Genomic DNA, 17,002 nt, shown 5'->3' with positions numbered 1-17,002 from the left:
AAGAAAACGCGGCAGCCGGCTCTCTCAGAGTCGATATAGAATATATCGAGGTTGCTTTTGTACTACCGTGTAGTAACACATCCCAGCTTCCAGACATATCTCGGAAACGGCACGGAAACTTGCGCGCATCCAGCTCGCGCGTATCGCTGGAATAAATCATTTTTTATTCGCGATCGTAAACCCCGACGGTATAGAAGAGATGGGAGGAGCCGTCGCGGGTCATAAAGGGTTTCGGCCAGGGCTCGCCCGCGAAAGGGCTATCGTCCCGAAGGGTGGGAGAAGGGCTCGGGGGTGAAAGGATCGATGAGGATCTCGACGGGGCCGTCGCTGATAACCGGGCCGCCGCATGACCGAACCGGAATAATGCTCGCTGTATGCTAAACCCTCGCTGATAAGGGCGCCGCCGATCCCTACGGCGCGATAACGCCAAAACAATATATCCCTCTCTCCTTCTCCTCATTCTCTCTTCGCACTGCGTAGATACGAGATGGATTCGGTTTTACATACATCGAAGTTATATCGAACGAAACCGCGTTCAGAAATAGTAACGCGATAGCATCGATACACTCTGTTCCCGTGAAATTATTACTAACCGTTGAGATAGTTTAATATTTAGCCTCGATATTAATTTATTAAAAAACGATATTTTGTACGCTGAAAAAATATTTGTGTGAAATTACATGATTATGCTGGGTTTTTTTTTCACCCAGCATAATCGTGCAATATTGCTGCCCATATATGGAAGATTACAGATTATGTGTCGTTTTATATATGAAGTATATTCTTATATATTTTTATAATTAAAATTGTTCCACCGAATATGGAATTACACATAGCAAATGCTATAAAATAAGGTTATAAATAAAATGTATAAATGCTTATATAAAATTAAGTTCTCTCTCTAATAATGAAGTAAGAATATTAAATTAAAAATTAACAAATAATTTTTGCATAAAAATAATTTCATCTGTATTTTACATATATTTTTACATTAATATATATTTTTATTTTAAAAAGTATGAAAAAAATTACAGTGATAATTAAGTAATTTTTCCCGTTTTTATTGAGTAATAATAATAATATTTGTGATTAGAATATCATGCAAGCGCATAATTTGATAAAAAATAACTCGACATATATAGATGGCAGTTTTATGAGTTACAATACTCGTAATTCAATAAAATGTACATATATTCGTATCAAGACAGATATTAAAAGAAAATTCATTAAATTGTCAAAAGCCTCTTCTTTTAATTATTCCGAATTGTTATTTATGAAATAATACAGGATTGGGCAATAACTAGTTAATTAGTTAAAGCTTAAAAAAAGTTAAAACATTAATAACTTTTAACCTAGCTTAGTCAATTTAAAATACATTAATTTTTAACTTTAACTAGTTATTTTTGATCTTACGATTAAACTTATTAACTTTTTTCTAATAAGTTAATTTTCTTTTATCTCTGAATACCATTATTGTTTTTTTATAAGTTATAAACGTATTATTTTTAAAATAAAGTATTATTAATTTTTATGTTCATTTGTCATCGATTGTAATTACTAAAAAAAATATATTTTTATATAAAAGTCAAACTTTTGTTGTTTGTTAAAATTAAATTTTAAAAGAATTAACAAACAAAATTCTAAATTAATATAAATGTTTTTAAAAATTAACTTTTGATTTAACTTCAGTTAATTTAATCTTACAATTAATTCAACTTCAACTGAGTTAATTTTTTCTTTATGCCTTTTACTTTTAACTTAACTAAATTAATTTTATAAGCAATTAACTTCAACGTAACTAAAGTTTAAAAAATCATTAACCTACCAAACCCTGATGAAATATAACGTATAAAACCTATATATAAAAAATAAATCGATATCCCATTTAATTTAAGGAACTAAACTGAGCTCCGGGTATATATGAGCTATAGGAGAACGGGACTCGAAGACGTGAAACGCTGTCGAGGACGAGCTAGGCAAGCCCGAGGGCGGTGGGACAAGGGCGGAAAGTCGTTTATCGAGTCGACGGGGTGTATCCAGCGCGCATTGATATGCAAAATTTGTAGTTTCGAGAAGCTCACGAGAAACTCGAGCGCGCGCGCGCGTAAACTTTGGGATCCGAGTGTCTCGGAGCTGCTCCAGCTTTATAACCGACCTCGATGCGCCTTCGGTGCACGTACGTGCGAGTGCCGGATCTCTGGTCCTCGGGTGTACCCAGAGAGAGAGAGAGGGCCCGCTAATCCGCTCCTAAATATCCCCGCATCGTTCCCAGATCCGTGCGCCGCAACTCGCCGCATCAAGATTATAAAGCCATTATATGTGTACATGTAAATAGAGAATAATAAGAAGTCAGAAAATATAGAACGCGACCGTTTTTCGAATATTGTAGAAAATACAATTTACAAGAGGTAGTCGCGAGCTTAATATGTTTTAAACTTCAACTTCAAACTTGATGTAAAATTATTCTTGTTCTAGAATCATCGTTACATATATAATAAAATTATATTCTCTAATTATACTAATTTTATTTTCATATGTATTCAAAATGAGTAAAATTAGAGATAACAACTTTAGCAAAATAAATCTAATGACATAAAATATATATAAAAATAGAGATACGTCAAAATATTTACACAGTAGAATGCAGCACAATAAAAGTGCCGACGCGCAATAAATAATTAGAACAATATCAAAGCATCGAGCAGTAAAATTTTCTGCCAGTTACCAAGTGCTCATTATACTTTCTATCGACGTTCTCAGAGCCCATCGTATTATTTCCGCGCCGATATCAAAGGTGCATTCGAATAAACTGCAGACCGATGCAATCGCCACGTGCACCGGCTGCGTCACGAGGATATGCGAGAGTCGGGGGAAACGAGAAAAGAGAGAAACGTCTGCGAAAACGCAGAAGCGAGCTACGAGGAGGGAAAGGACGGTATTTAATTAGCTCGAGTTAAAAGCTCGGCTTAAATGACCTATTCAGCGCTTAGCGTCGAGCGAATTCACTTTTGGTACTCCCTCGACTCCACCTTCCCAAGGAAGATCCTGTCCCGCGTTGTCCTGCGTCTTCCTGTCGCGCAGACTCGCAGGACTCGCCCTCGGAAAACTCGTCGAAACGTTAAAAAGATTTAAAGTTAAAATATCCTACCTATCCTCTTTTTACAAAGGTTTCTTTTTAAAGGATCTATATATATATGTATATAAAAAGGCTTTTTTTTTTTTTAGATATCATATCAAATATTTTCCCGTACTCTCTTTTCAAAGAAATATGATCCGAATAAGTAACTCTTTTCCGAGATTTTTATTTTCGGGATCTCTCGCAAGGACCGAATTTCCGATTGATGTGAAAGATAGCTTGATATAATTCCTTCGTGCGCTTTTTTTTTCTCTCGACCAATGGAACGTATGTATGAAACTGTCTGGAAGCGCATCCTACGTCGCCTGCCAGCCGAACTTTTCCCTCTGCTCCGTCGCATTTTGAACACACATCACTGTTCCCCGTATCATCATGACTAAATGAAATCCATTAGGAAATGGAAGACGGAGCGAGGCGCGGCAGACGGCGAATAGTCGCGGGCGAGCGTAATGAAAAATCATTACGATGACTGTGGCGAAGCGGAGGGAAAGAATTGACGTGGCGGGTGAAAACGCGATCGATGTCCCATTAGGAAATACGTAACACACGAGGATGCTTTATCGAAAATAATCTCGAAGCTGCCATATTTATTAAAACACATCGAAACACGCTGCTCTTATAAATTACGTAAATTCGATTTAAAAAATAATTTGTAATAATAAAGTAGTCGCTAAAATGTAGATGTACATTGAAAAATCAAATTTTTATAAATGATGATAAAGTATCATTCCTATATCATTTATATATCTCTGAATAATCGATATATTTTTGTGCGCGTTTAATAATTCGTGCGAACAAATCTGTTCTGAAATTGTTTACGAATATTGTTTGCGCGACGTTTTATACGCAAAGTCAGTCTCACGAAGCAGAAATCGCACTCAGCGAACCGATGATCGATCAGTCTAGATTTTTACATTATCCTTTTTCCACCTTCCGCATCAATGTACAGTCCTCATCCCACTTCTCTCGCTCCTATCAGCCAGAAGACTTTGGAATCTCTTCGTTTTTCCCAACTCCGACCTACTGCTGGAAGTGCACCGCGAGTTGTTAACCTTAGCTTGCGGTTTAATTACACGGGCAAATATTATCGAACTGACGGAGTTAATTAGATAATTAAAACTTGAAGGGTAAACTACTTTGCGAGTCGAGCGGCGCGCCGGTCTTTGAATATACATGAACGTATACATGCAGATATCGTCAGTGTCTGCACGATTGAGGGATACGAGATGAAGGATCGCATATCGCAAAATTTCTTAACGTTTAATCAATTTCATATACTTAGAAAGGGAATGACCGAAGGAAATAATTACGAAGAAAGAAATACGTTTGTTTTCGCATATGATGCGTTGTCATATATTCTTTATTTTCCTATGAAAATTTGTTTAATTCGAAATTTTTTTTAAGTAGACATAAACATGATTTTATAATTATTATCATTATTAATTAATTGTCAAGATACAAATGAAAATGTAAATTCTTAAAAAATGAAATTTTAATTTATATTAAACAGCTGATATTTTTCTATCTTAATTTTTCACAGAAAAGTTTAAGCACCTAATTTATGAATGACTTGAGAAAAAAGCGTTGAAAATTTACGTTGTGAGTTTCAAACAGAATGTACACCCTATCATTTGTATTAATTACTTAATAATTTATTAATTACAATAGTTAATTGTGGGACGAATTAACCGAATTAAATAAATTGTGCGATTCTCTCCCTCGTGATTTACGACTACGCAACGTCAACGACACGTCGTCGTTGACAAAGAAATCCCTTTAAAAAGGTGGAAGCTCTACAATGCGGCCGTATGTTTCCGGCATCATTATCTCCGGTCGGCAGAGCTCGCGGACCCTCGTCAGAGTCGGCGTTTATACCGCGAATCCTCTCGGATAAGTGAATCCCCTCAGTCGGAGCCGAGCCGAGTTTAAACGCTTTAACCTGCGCGAGCCACGATTAACGAACATGGTCGAGGAGACGACTGTGAACCGTGATGGACAGGTCAGAGATGCGCGATGTATCACACTCTTTCATATTATTCATCGCGCGAAATTTCGCAGCTCACGCTCGAGAATTGTTAGATACATATTTTATTTGAAATAGAGAATACAGAATATCTATGAAGAAAAAATGTTCCTTACTATTTTATCTTAATATGTTATTTAAATCTTTTTTCTAAATTATTGTATTAAAAAAAAGTGTTTGCGATGCAGAAATATTAAATTACAAATCAATGAAATGAATCAATCTTGACAACTCTTTATTTTAAATTGTGAAATTCTTAAAAGCATGATAAATTATATACGTATATTTATGTGTATATATTTGCCTTCTCCGAGATTTTTAAATGTTGAATCGATTTTCTTAGATCAATAATAAGTTGGGTATCTCATTTCTTTAGAAAACGTTAAGGAATACTAACTATTTAATATAAATATGATTTATTCAGTATATTTTGTATTATTTGTAATTTAAGTTATATTTTTCCAAATTATTAATAATAAAATACAGAGTAAACATTTTTATCATAGACTCGAAGAATTATTAAATCATCTCTTTATGTCCACTTTCAAAGATTTCAGAATTAAATATACGGAAAGCTAATTTTTTTGCGGAAAGCTGAAAAACGCGTTTAATGGAATCATAAAATAGATTTTTTCCAACATTCTCTCTTTACAAAATGAACAATCTTTTTACACTGAATAATTTATAACATGATTTAACGATGTAAACGTGTCTGTCCAATATTAGATCAGTGCAATTCAAAATTAAATCGTCTGCATTCCGTGCAAGATGCAATGCTAATTCAAAGTGAGAGCATGAGCCAATTTATGTACATATTACATACGTATATTTGTACAATCGCGCGGATATAGACCAAGTAGTAATCACGACCGCGTTATTATGCGCTCGTCGAGCATATGTTAATTCGCGTTGGAGATGATGAATGCGGCGAAGAGCCACCATTATACCGGGTGTCTCGGAATCATCGTACACTTCTTGTTCATTAGTGTCAAATACAGCGACGACTAAATTTCTGTGACGCAATATAAAGTCCATTCAAAATTAAAAAAAAAACAAGACATCATTATCTACATATTAACATTCCCAAAAATACCTATAAAATCGAGAGAAATTTTTGACGGTAAATTTTTACGGTAACTCGATGATTATCGATATTTTCGTTGATAAAAAAAATCGATCGTGCAATGATCAAGTAATAATAAGTCGCGACGGAAAGCGCGCAACGGGCTTCCGGAATACCCCATATATACGTAAAACGACGCTGATAGGGAAACGCAGTGCTCAATTCATTAAAGTTTACACCGAGGAAAGCTCTCGAGTGCGCCCACAGCAAAGCACCCGCCTGTACAAACAATTGCAACGAGCTCTCAACTAATCTGGTGTGTCGACGGGAACTGGTCAGGACAAGGGGAGGGGAAATGAAAGAGGGGAGTATAGGAGATGAGAGGAAAGTAGAATATCAACATCCAACGCTCGTCCAACTTGAGGAATTCGCTATGAGCTTTCCGAGATGGTGTTTCGAATGAAACCAGATACGACGTATAGAATTGTACCAACTGACCGAATTTAACTTCCGAAGTTGCAAGTATCTGACAACCGTCGAAAGTAAGGGAATACGTGCATATAACCTCGAGACAATTTTTTCTCATTATATAAAAAGATTTTCTTTAATTTTAATTTTTTAATTTTTAATTATATAAAACGATTAATATATAAATTGTTTTGTATTACACGTGCAGGCAAAGTGGCACTTTGTGTGCGTGTTTTCTGTGCGAAAAGCGGCCGATTTCCCACGCCGCCATCTAGCGGCGACGTGGTGAGTGAATAAGCCGCATTCAAAGCCATTGCCCACGGTTTCAGCCGTGGACAATGACTTTAAACACGGCTATTCCCACACCGTGCCGTCGCAAGATGGCGGCGTGCGATCGGCCACCTCCCGCACAGAAAACGCGCACAAAGCCACTTTGCCTGCACTTGTAATACAAAATATCGTGTGTATCAAGTGCGGATCGAACAATTGTTCACTCGTGTGGGATGGTCCATCCCCCGCACTCGTGACCAATTGTCAACTTTCCGCACTTGATACACAATATACTATTATTCCTAAAACATGTATAGGACGCAATTTGATGAAAGTATTACGGAGAGAGATGCTATGGATCTGTTTGATAAATTGCAAAATGTTAGAAATGTGCGATCGTCTAAAAATGTCGTTTCTTCCGATCTGTTCCAGGCACAAGCGGAAAGTGCAAAACCTGCTGCCGTGCAAGAGCGCAGCGGGCGCGGCGGCGGTCGCCGGGCGGGGTCGCGCGTTGCCGGACGGGCAGCCGCACTCGGGCCCCAGCATCGGCGGCGGCGGCGGCGTCGGCGGCGGCGGCGGCGCCGTTCTTTACGAGGATCTCCCGGATCACGCGCACTCGCAGCTGCACAACCACCACCTGCCGGCGGGCCACGGCCAGACGCCGACGATCGAGGTACGAAATCACGACGAGGGCCAACCGCGGGCCCCACCGCCATCACGCGAACCACCGCTGCTACCTACACGCAGGGAAACGAGACCGCCGCAGCCGCATCATCTCGACTATCTCGACTACCGCGATCCCAGGTCGATACTCCGCGTCCAGGACAAGCCGTCGCGGGCGGTCCTGGGCGGCTACCGGACACCGCGAGCCCTCTTGGCGAAGTCGCAGGGAGTCCCCCTGTCGATCGCCGCAACCGCACAGTCGTCCGGAACCCGATTTGCCCCGGGCAACGCCAACGGTCTCCTGCGAGACAGCCACCTGCTGCTGGCCACGCAGAACGCCCTGATCACGAGTCAGCGACCTCCCTCGCCGGTCCCGTCATCCGCGGCGCTCACGGCGACGATCTGTCGCGACGAGTTTCCGTCGTGTCGGGACCTCGACGTTAGCCTGGCCACGTACTCGGCCGACGTGCGAGTCCCCGCGAGACCTCGCGATTCCGGTATCCCGATCACTCCTACCCATCAACCGCGCGTTTCCCCGGCGCGGACCCCGGCGAGTCCTATCGGCGGATCGACGGCGCCGACGAAGCTTGCGATCCGAGAGACAACTCGTAGACGAGCCTCGGTGGACTCCGAAGGTTACTCGTACATAGATTTCAAAGATTCGGATTTGGAGGCCGCGAGGTACGCCGGTCCTCCCGGGCGTGGTATGCGATTATTGAGATCCACGACCTTGAGATCGAGCTCGGTCGACTCGGACGGCTACTCGTACATCGTCGACTACAACGGCAGGAGGGCGCCCGGCGCCGCCAGGAGGCTCGTCGCCGACGGCACCGAGGAGGAGGTCTGTCCGCTCTGCACCATGCAGCAGATACACCACCTCCTCAGTCAACCAGAGCGGGACGTCTATCTGCGCGTGCAGGACACGTGACACGCGCCGTCCTGGCCGTCGGCCGACAGTCTCGTCGCGGCGTAGAAGGGAACGGACGTATATACCTACCCTCGGATATCCCCCGTGGGACACGCGCGTTTCCCTTCGGCGAGAGAAACCGGGATAGCTTCGACATATCTCGCGAGGTATCGCGTCAAGGTCGACCGAGAGCTAGTATCTCCCCGTGCCGTGATGTGACGTAACGCGATGCGACGTGACGTGACGTGACGTGACGTGGCGTGACGTCGCGTGACGTCGGATGTTAGAAAAGGGACGACGTCGCAGCTGTGTCCCGTCTAAGGCTATCGTCGTAAGGTTATCCTTCCGGCGGGTTTCGGCGAGCGGACGGAGAGACGGAACACAAGGTATTCCACATTGACATTGACACTAAGGCTGTGTGCGCTTCGTGATTCGATTTGTTTTCTCTGCAAGAGAGTGCTGTGTTCTTCATTTATCCCATCCAATTTATTCATTCATATATAAGAGCTTCGATTCGATATTTAGTAGAATCCCGATTGTAATTTTCGGAAGTAGATTTAATAAATCGCCATGAGGAAAATTAGTCAGTGTTTTCGAAATTGAAAGATGCGTCTAAAATTGATTTTTATGATGCTCGGAAAACATTTTAGAATAATGTGACTAAAAGTGTAAACGATTTACGATTCCTCCTCCTGAACGCTGACTGATTTAGTGATTCATTAAAGGTAAATTTACCGTATAAATTCATTGAGAATTTCGTGTCGGGAAAATTCTGAACAATTCAGATCACACGATGCTTTTGCACTTTGAGAAGACCGTAGCTAGTTTTTTCACGTTTCTAGAAAAAATGTAGTTAGAGAGAAGGCAACTTTGTACACGCACTATGCTTAAACTAAAAAAAATCAATTTACCTCTTATCTAAACTATATATGAAGATAATAATTGCTAAAAAAAAGAGAAAAAAAAGAAAGAAAAGCATCTTGTAATCCGAATGCCAGAAAAAATGCAGAAAATATTCGAAGACGACAATTATTCGAATGCTCGCTTCTGCAAGAAAAAAAATTACATTACTTTACACGTAACAGTAGAAATAAGTCGTTCTAGATGCACCTAATCTCTTGCAGAGCAAACAACCCAACAATGACAATTCCCTCTTGTTCGACTCGATATACACAAAGAAAGAGAAAAAATAGTATATTGTGTATCAAGTGCAGAAAGTTGACAATTGGTCACGAGTGCGGGGGATGGACGCACGAGCCGAAGGCGAGTGCGACCATCCCACACAAGTGAACAATTGTCAATCCGCACTTGATACACACGATATTTTGTATTACAAGTGTAGGCAAAGTGGCTTTGTGCGCGTTTTCTGTGCGCGAGGTGGCCGATCGCACGCCGACATCTTGCGGCGGCACGGTGCGGGAATAGCCGTGTTCAATACATTGCCTACGGCTTCAGCCGTGGACAATGACTTTGAACGCGGCTCAGCCGTAGGCAATGGCTTTGAATGCGGCTTATTCACTCACCGCGTCGCCGCTAGATGGCGGCGTGGGAAATCGGCCGCTTTCCGCACAGAAAACACACACACAAGTGCCACTTTGCCTGCACGTGTAATACAAAATTAATTTACCATTAACTTATCGATGAAATGTTCGAGTCACGCAAGCTTCCGTTCGTTCGCCGCCGTCGTCGTCGACGCAGAAGGGCGGGCTAGTCAGTATTTATTTTGTTACTTCGGAGCCGTGCCCGTGCAATCTCCACAAACTAACAAATCGAAAGAGTGCGAGAGACGTGTGAAAAAGAAAAAAGGGGGAAAACGCGACGGTGACAAGTTAGGAAAGTAGAGAGAGAGAGAGAGGGGCCTTATTCGTCGGTTGTGCGGGCACGGTACCCGGGCGCACTCTATGGTTGTAAATAGATTATAGAGATTAGACCCGTGAATTTTGTAAATAGCACACCTACCAGAGAGAAACGCGATCGACAGGATCTAATATATATAGTTATAAAAGAGGGAAAGAGGAAGTCGCGAGGAAAGATGATGATCTGATTTTCCGATTTGTAAATTATAGCTAACTGTTCATCATTATAATTGTGCGATTGTGGACACCGCTATTATCATTGTCGTCTTAATTGCTATTATTACGATTATTATTACACTACATTATTATTATTATCATTATTAGTATTATTAACGTTATTTATTATCGTTGATTACCGCCTCGCCGAACGGTCGGCACCGGTGTTCTGTGAATAAAAAGTCGCGAATTCGACGAGGCGAAGGGCGAAACACGACGGTCCTCTGTATATCTTGAGTTAATGGAAGAGAAAGAGAGGGAGGTGGGAGAGAAGAGGTTTGAGAGAAATAAAATTACTTTGCTGAAAAATTTGACGAGGAGTGGTTATTGACCCGGTCCACAATCCTGTCCCGTTCCTCGCATCCCGTTTGCGCACGCGAAATCACGCGGATTTTACTCTAAGCAAAGTGTCACGGATTGAGTATCGCGGAAACAGGCTTTTACGCGCGATCGAGAGAGAGAAAGGGCGGAACAAAAAAAAATCAACGCCGAATTCTCTCTTTCGCGCATCCAGAAAAATCGTCTCCCAATACAATGACAATGACACGTGGACACGGAATAACCACTTCTGTGTTCAAACTTTTCCCAAGTATAAACTCGTGTACGCTCGCTGGTTGCACCGATTTTCTGTACTATAATCGCATAATAATTTTCCGTAAACGAAGAAAAATCGCTCCAGACTCGCTTTATTTACAGAGAGTGAGAAAGAGAGACGAATTTAATGGACCACAGTTTGGCGCGAGTCGTCTTTTTCGGTGATGAATCCTCGCAAACACACAAATGGCGAAAGAGATGGGAAAGAGAGTAAACGGGGAAAAAGAAACGCGCGGGAGGTTAAAAAGGGAATAAAGGGCGGGCTCCTCTGGGAAGAGGAAAACAGAGGAAAGTATATAGTGGGGGTGAAAGATTGACGCGTCACCATTGTGCCGCGTCACCTTTGCTCCCCAGGAGCGATTGCCATCTCTCCCGCGCGGACGAATAGATCTCTAATTTCGCAAATGGAGCCGAGCAAATATCCAGCGGCGCGAAGATCCTCCTCTTCTTCTTCTTCCTCTTCTGTTTTCTCTCCAGGCCCGTGTAATTTAATTGCCAAAGGGATGGGTGGATATACGCGCCTCGTGTTCTCTTTTCGTTTCTGGACGGAGCCAGCAGTGACTCTTACTACTTGCGAGGTCGACGCCCGAAAATCTCGATAACCACGCGTCGCCGATTTCGATTCGTTGATTCGCCCCGAAACGAACGAACAAGAGACATAAATATTTGAGCGGCGCGAGAGAAAAGCGACCTACGATCGCTTGGAAAAGACGAAATGAACAAAAGAAGCGCCCGAATATAGCTCGTGCTCCGATTTTGATTCTCGTCCCGTGAAAGGGTTCGAGAAAGGGCTTCGCACTCTCCCAATCCGTTTCTGCGGCATTCGCGATTTCTCTTCGGTGTCAAAGGACTTTGGAATGTTTCGCCTTTCTACGTCATCGCCGAGATAAAACGAAACTATCGGATGGAGTCGAGAGAATAGTCAATTCCGAATAATTTTGCCCCCTCTCTCTCTCTCTCTCTCTCTCTCTCTTTTTCTTTGATTTCTGACGCGAGATAACTTTTACTTTGATTCTTAACTGCTAGAGCAGAAATCACTGTACTGCAATCATAAATCTGGGAATTGAAAAAATAAGAAAAAGGTGCATACATTCGTATATAAAAGAATAATCTACGAGAAGTGGCACGGTACGTATATCCTTAAGATCTGCATTTCATCGTGGAAATAAGAATGAAAGAAAAGTAAAAAAAAATGTTTTCTCTCGCTGAATAATGTGGTACGATGAATTTTCGTTAGAAATCCTGAATAAAAAAACTCGAACAAGACTTTGTCGCGTTTCAACCAAATATTGATATCTGATTCTATTCTACGACGTGCGAGATGATATCACGATGTGATAAAATTAATGAAATTAAAACTTTTATTTTTCAAGTTTCTCCCGGCTCTCTAATACAATCGATCGATCTCAGCAGTCGCGTGTCAATTAGACTGCATTTTTATTTAGCTCTCATTTTTATTCGCCACAAGAGCTTTTCTCCGCACGATCTTTTTCTGCTGCGAGCTACGCAGAATGACAGCTTGTCGATTCGCGAACACGGAGTCGAATCAAGCTTAAATATTTGAATGTCAGCGAATCAAAAGAATTTGGTAGACCGGAAAATCCCGATAATAATGTGTCGCCGATTTATGGACCATCCTTCAACCTCGCGCGTTCCTCAAAAGAGGTTTTTCTTTTTCTTTTTTTTTTTTTTTTTTTTTAATAATGTACATTTCGCTGACGTCTTCGCGTCAACGAGCGCGTAAAACGAGGCCAAGTAAAACTCAAATATTTGAACATTATTAAACGTTCATTGAAATCACACATATGCATACGCCGTCAATTTCGAAACGCTCGTTTGTTTTTTAAATAATTCAGCTTCGAACATGTGTTATTTTCACGTCCAATTATTTCTGCATAAAAGCATAGAGAGAACATACGTTGATTTATATATTTCACATATAATATTAATTTTTAAATCTTATAAAATCTGCTAAAATTATTTCTCTACACTATAATTTTTAAATACGTAAATTAGTTACATCACTCTATCTTTTTATATAAGTATTTGTCAAAGTTCCAAATTCTTCTAATCAAGAAAGACGAAAGAGACGTTTCTTAAACACGTTAAATTCAACTAAAATTGATTTAGTTTCGAATAAACTTGTCATGATTTTATTTTCCCCGTCCCTTGATTTAATTCTTCGATACAGCGTTTGAATATCCGCCAATCAGAAAATTCATCAGAAAAAAACTCGATAAAACCCTAACGAATTTTTCGTGTTTCCCTCGTAGTTTAAATACAAAACGCGGAGCACAACCGGGTTATCCAAGTTACACGCGTGATAAGGAAATTGCACAGCGGCGATGTAGGGATATCGATTTTGATTACGAAAATATATTACGGTGTTAAAAAATCGTGACGGCGAGGGGTGGGACTTTTTATTCGACGACGCGAGCAAACCGTAATTATTTCGTCCGCGGGTCTTTTTACCCGTCATAAATCTCCGCGCCGGATAAACCCGGTGGACGGTCAATTCGCTGGCGGAAGTCTATCGATCTAACATCCACCTGTTGTCGGGTCTCGATTACGCGCGCCGTATCGTTAACTCGGAGACGGTGTATCTGCAAAGCAGTAGCGACATAATAACGATGGGGGGCAAATGGGCGGGGTGAGAAGGAGGGGAGAAGGCAGTCGACCACCCTGGGCTTAGGACCTAATGCAATTGGCGCAGTAACTAACAATTAGCGGGTTACAGTAACGCGATACAGTCACGACATGTCGCGCGAGATCACATACACACACACACACACACACACAAGCTCGATATTATTCGGAATATATGTAGGACGCTGTAGCGCGTGTCGGTGATTGTCACTTAAAGTTAGAGATACGGCAAGTAATACGCCAAGAAACATTAGATGGAAACAGATGAGTTTATTCATTCAGATGTCGTGGAGAAGCATAAGATTGCAACTTGCACTCAATGTTTCACTTGACGAAAATCACACAGAGAACATTGTTTTCTTACAATTTACCCTGAAAACCATGGGACAATATGGTGTCGCAAGAATTTTTTGTAAGAGCTTTCTGATTAATATTTCCCACATTTAAAAAATCAATATCTATCACAATAAGATATAAAATATGTTTGAGAAATTTTATTATATTGTAGTAAAATTGACTATGTACATATTAATAACCTTTATAAAATTATTCCAATATCATATTGTCCTATACAATTATCATATGATTATCAAAATAAATTCTAAAAGAAAATTCTCTCCGTGCACAAATGTAAAATTACCGTTTCCTAATTAAAGAAATGCTATAAACTGTCGCGAAAGATCGTAAATCGATCTTTCGCTTTTAATACATCACTGTTTCTAAATATTCTCCAACTCGTCATCCGGGATGAGAGATTCGAATTCACACATTTTTTGATCGATCGAAATTAATTCAGAGAATTAATTATGGGACAATATGGTGTCGCAAGAATTTTTTGTAAGAGTTTTCTGATTAATATTTCCCACATTTAAAAAATCAATATCTATCACAATAAGATATAAAACATGTTTGATAAATTTTATTATATTGTAGTAAAATTGACTATGTACATATTAATATTTTTTGTTGTAAATATCAATCGGAGAAACCCTTATAAAATTATTCCAATACCATATTGTTCTATATATATACAATTATCATATTATCAAAACAAATTCTAAAAGAAAATTCTCTCCGTGCACAAATGTAAAATTACCGTTTCCTAATTACAGAAATTCTATAAACTGTCGCGAAAGATCGTAAATTGATCTTTCGCTTTTAATACATCACTGTTTCTAAATATTCTCCAACTCGTCATCCGGGATGAGAGATTCGAATTCACACATTTTTCGATCGATCGAAATTAATTCAGAGTGGTCCTGAATTTCTTTTTTATTTATGTCGCGAACTTTTGCAGTTAGTTGGAAGGACGAGGGAGACTCTGCTATTTTCTTCCTTCTTCTCTTCCTTTCCTCTCATGTCAGCTAAGATGCTTTAAGTATGCACTGTCGCCCGACGTCCAAGAGAAGATCTAAGTTTAGCGAGATGCCACGGGGTCATTAAAACGATCAACTTTTCAAAGGCCCCCGCGAGCACCAGCCCGCGTCATTATAGAGGACGTATAACAGACATAGAATTTTAATACCAATGGAGGAAAAAGCAGGAAAGAAGTAAGGAAAGTCGGTTGCGTTTTGCCTCTTCGGCCAAGTGAAACTCGCGTCGGGTACCGTAAAATCATTAGGATAATCAAGTCCGAGTGAAACCGGCCGAATATCGAGCTTCTCAGCCGGAAGATTGAAAATTCACCAAACGTGTGGAACTTTGCCAACTCTCATAACTCGTCTAAAAATGCGCTAGCGCGCTTACGAAGGCAGGAACCTTCTGTTCTCGATAAATGCAAAATTATTCCTCATCCCTTCCATCTCTTTGTCGCGAATATTTTACAACAAAATCCAAGAAAATAAAAAATTAATATTAAAATTGAATAAAAAGAACGCAAAAAAGGACGAAATATTTAAAAGGGCGTATGCATATATAAACGCGAAAAGTACCTAGGAAGAAGTTTGTCTGTTTAAAAGAAGGTCAGCTTAATGTGATTAAATGTGACATACGACAATTCCAACTTTGCTTATTTACTCTGTCAATCAACGTGAAACGAATTTCGTTATTCGCTTACAGGAGAAGTCCTGCCATTTGCACCGTTTAGATGAGGTATGAACGGAAGTTCGATTCAGAGAACCCAGTTCCGCCTTCGTTCTATCTCGTGCTCGCGCTAATGGTGCCTAACTCAATTCCGAAAGGTCGAAGGTTGGACACGCGACTTGGCGAACTCGTAATTCGACTTTCAAGAGTCTCCCAACTCTATTTCTCGTGGACGAGATATATAGAAGAGACGTTTAAGTAAAAATTATCTTGTCACTGCTGCAAGTTGAAAAGAGAATTGTGCCTTGGTTCTATATGAAGAAAATATTTCAACGGTTTAATTACAATTATTCCACTTTTGATTACAACGTAGAAGATTCGATATCATCAAGTGCATTCAACTATTCAACATTATTAAGTACAAAAAAAATTTGTATTCATCAAAAATATTAATAGAAGTTTTTATTTAAATTCTATATCCAATTTTTTTCTCTTTTATATATTAAATATATATAAAGAAAATGTAAGAATATAATTATATTCTTGCGATATCACATTTATTTTTTAATGGGTTTTTGAAGGATCATCATCCATCACAATATTTATTTTTACAGACAAATATTTGGAATCTGCCGCCGCAACGATTAACAAAACGCTTTTTCGGAAGCGAATAATCGCGTTTAGAGCATTAAATCTTTGCTAAATGTGGAATTAAAAGATATACAAGGATCAAGTGGGCTAAACACTCGAAAAATCGCAGATGCCACGATGACGGCTTCCGCAGACTAAACACGATAATAAACCCAGCGCGCTTTCAAGACCGCCGGCATTCGCTATCGGTCGAATCCGGAGGGGGAAAAACGAGGGAGTTCTTTTTTCCGGTGGACGATAGCACCGCCTCGGGAAGTTCAATGGGGGATGCGAGAAATCCGGTCGGTTTCCTTTGCAGTAGCCGCCTCTCCTTCCTCTTTTACCCCGCGCGGAACCAACGAGTGGTTAACTCGATTCCGGCAATTTGTGCACTCGTGAGTCTTGCGAGCACTCGATTGCATCCGCAGATAGCAGACCGGATCGCAGATATTCCGTATGTACTCGAGAGTTACAGGCGCGATTGAAAATCGCGTTTCGAAAATCGACA

General features: G+C 40.5%; 1 protein-coding gene across 4 annotated transcripts in view; it reads left to right on the top strand.

The window, feature by feature from the left end:
* Positions 1-17,002, top strand: part of pxb (putative Hedgehog signaling attenuator pxb) — a 393,744-nt gene that overhangs the window by 360,259 nt on the left and 16,483 nt on the right. For all 4 annotated transcript variants that reach the window (XM_085487730.1, XM_029316242.2, XM_085487729.1 and 1 more), the window contains one exon: positions 7,393-7,633. In XM_085487730.1, coding sequence (XP_085343856.1) covers positions 7,393-7,633 — 241 coding nt within the window. The remainder of the gene's footprint in view (positions 1-7,392; positions 7,634-17,002) is intronic.

The sequence above is a fragment of the Nylanderia fulva genome, unplaced genomic scaffold (assembly GCF_048542155.1).
Source record: "Nylanderia fulva isolate GAGA-0341 unplaced genomic scaffold, ASM4854215v1 Scaffold6, whole genome shotgun sequence".
In the NCBI taxonomy this organism is placed as follows: Eukaryota; Metazoa; Arthropoda; class Insecta; order Hymenoptera; family Formicidae; genus Nylanderia; species Nylanderia fulva.
The sequence above is the reverse complement of the archived record's forward strand: the minus strand, read 5'-3'. Positions and strand labels throughout refer to the sequence as shown.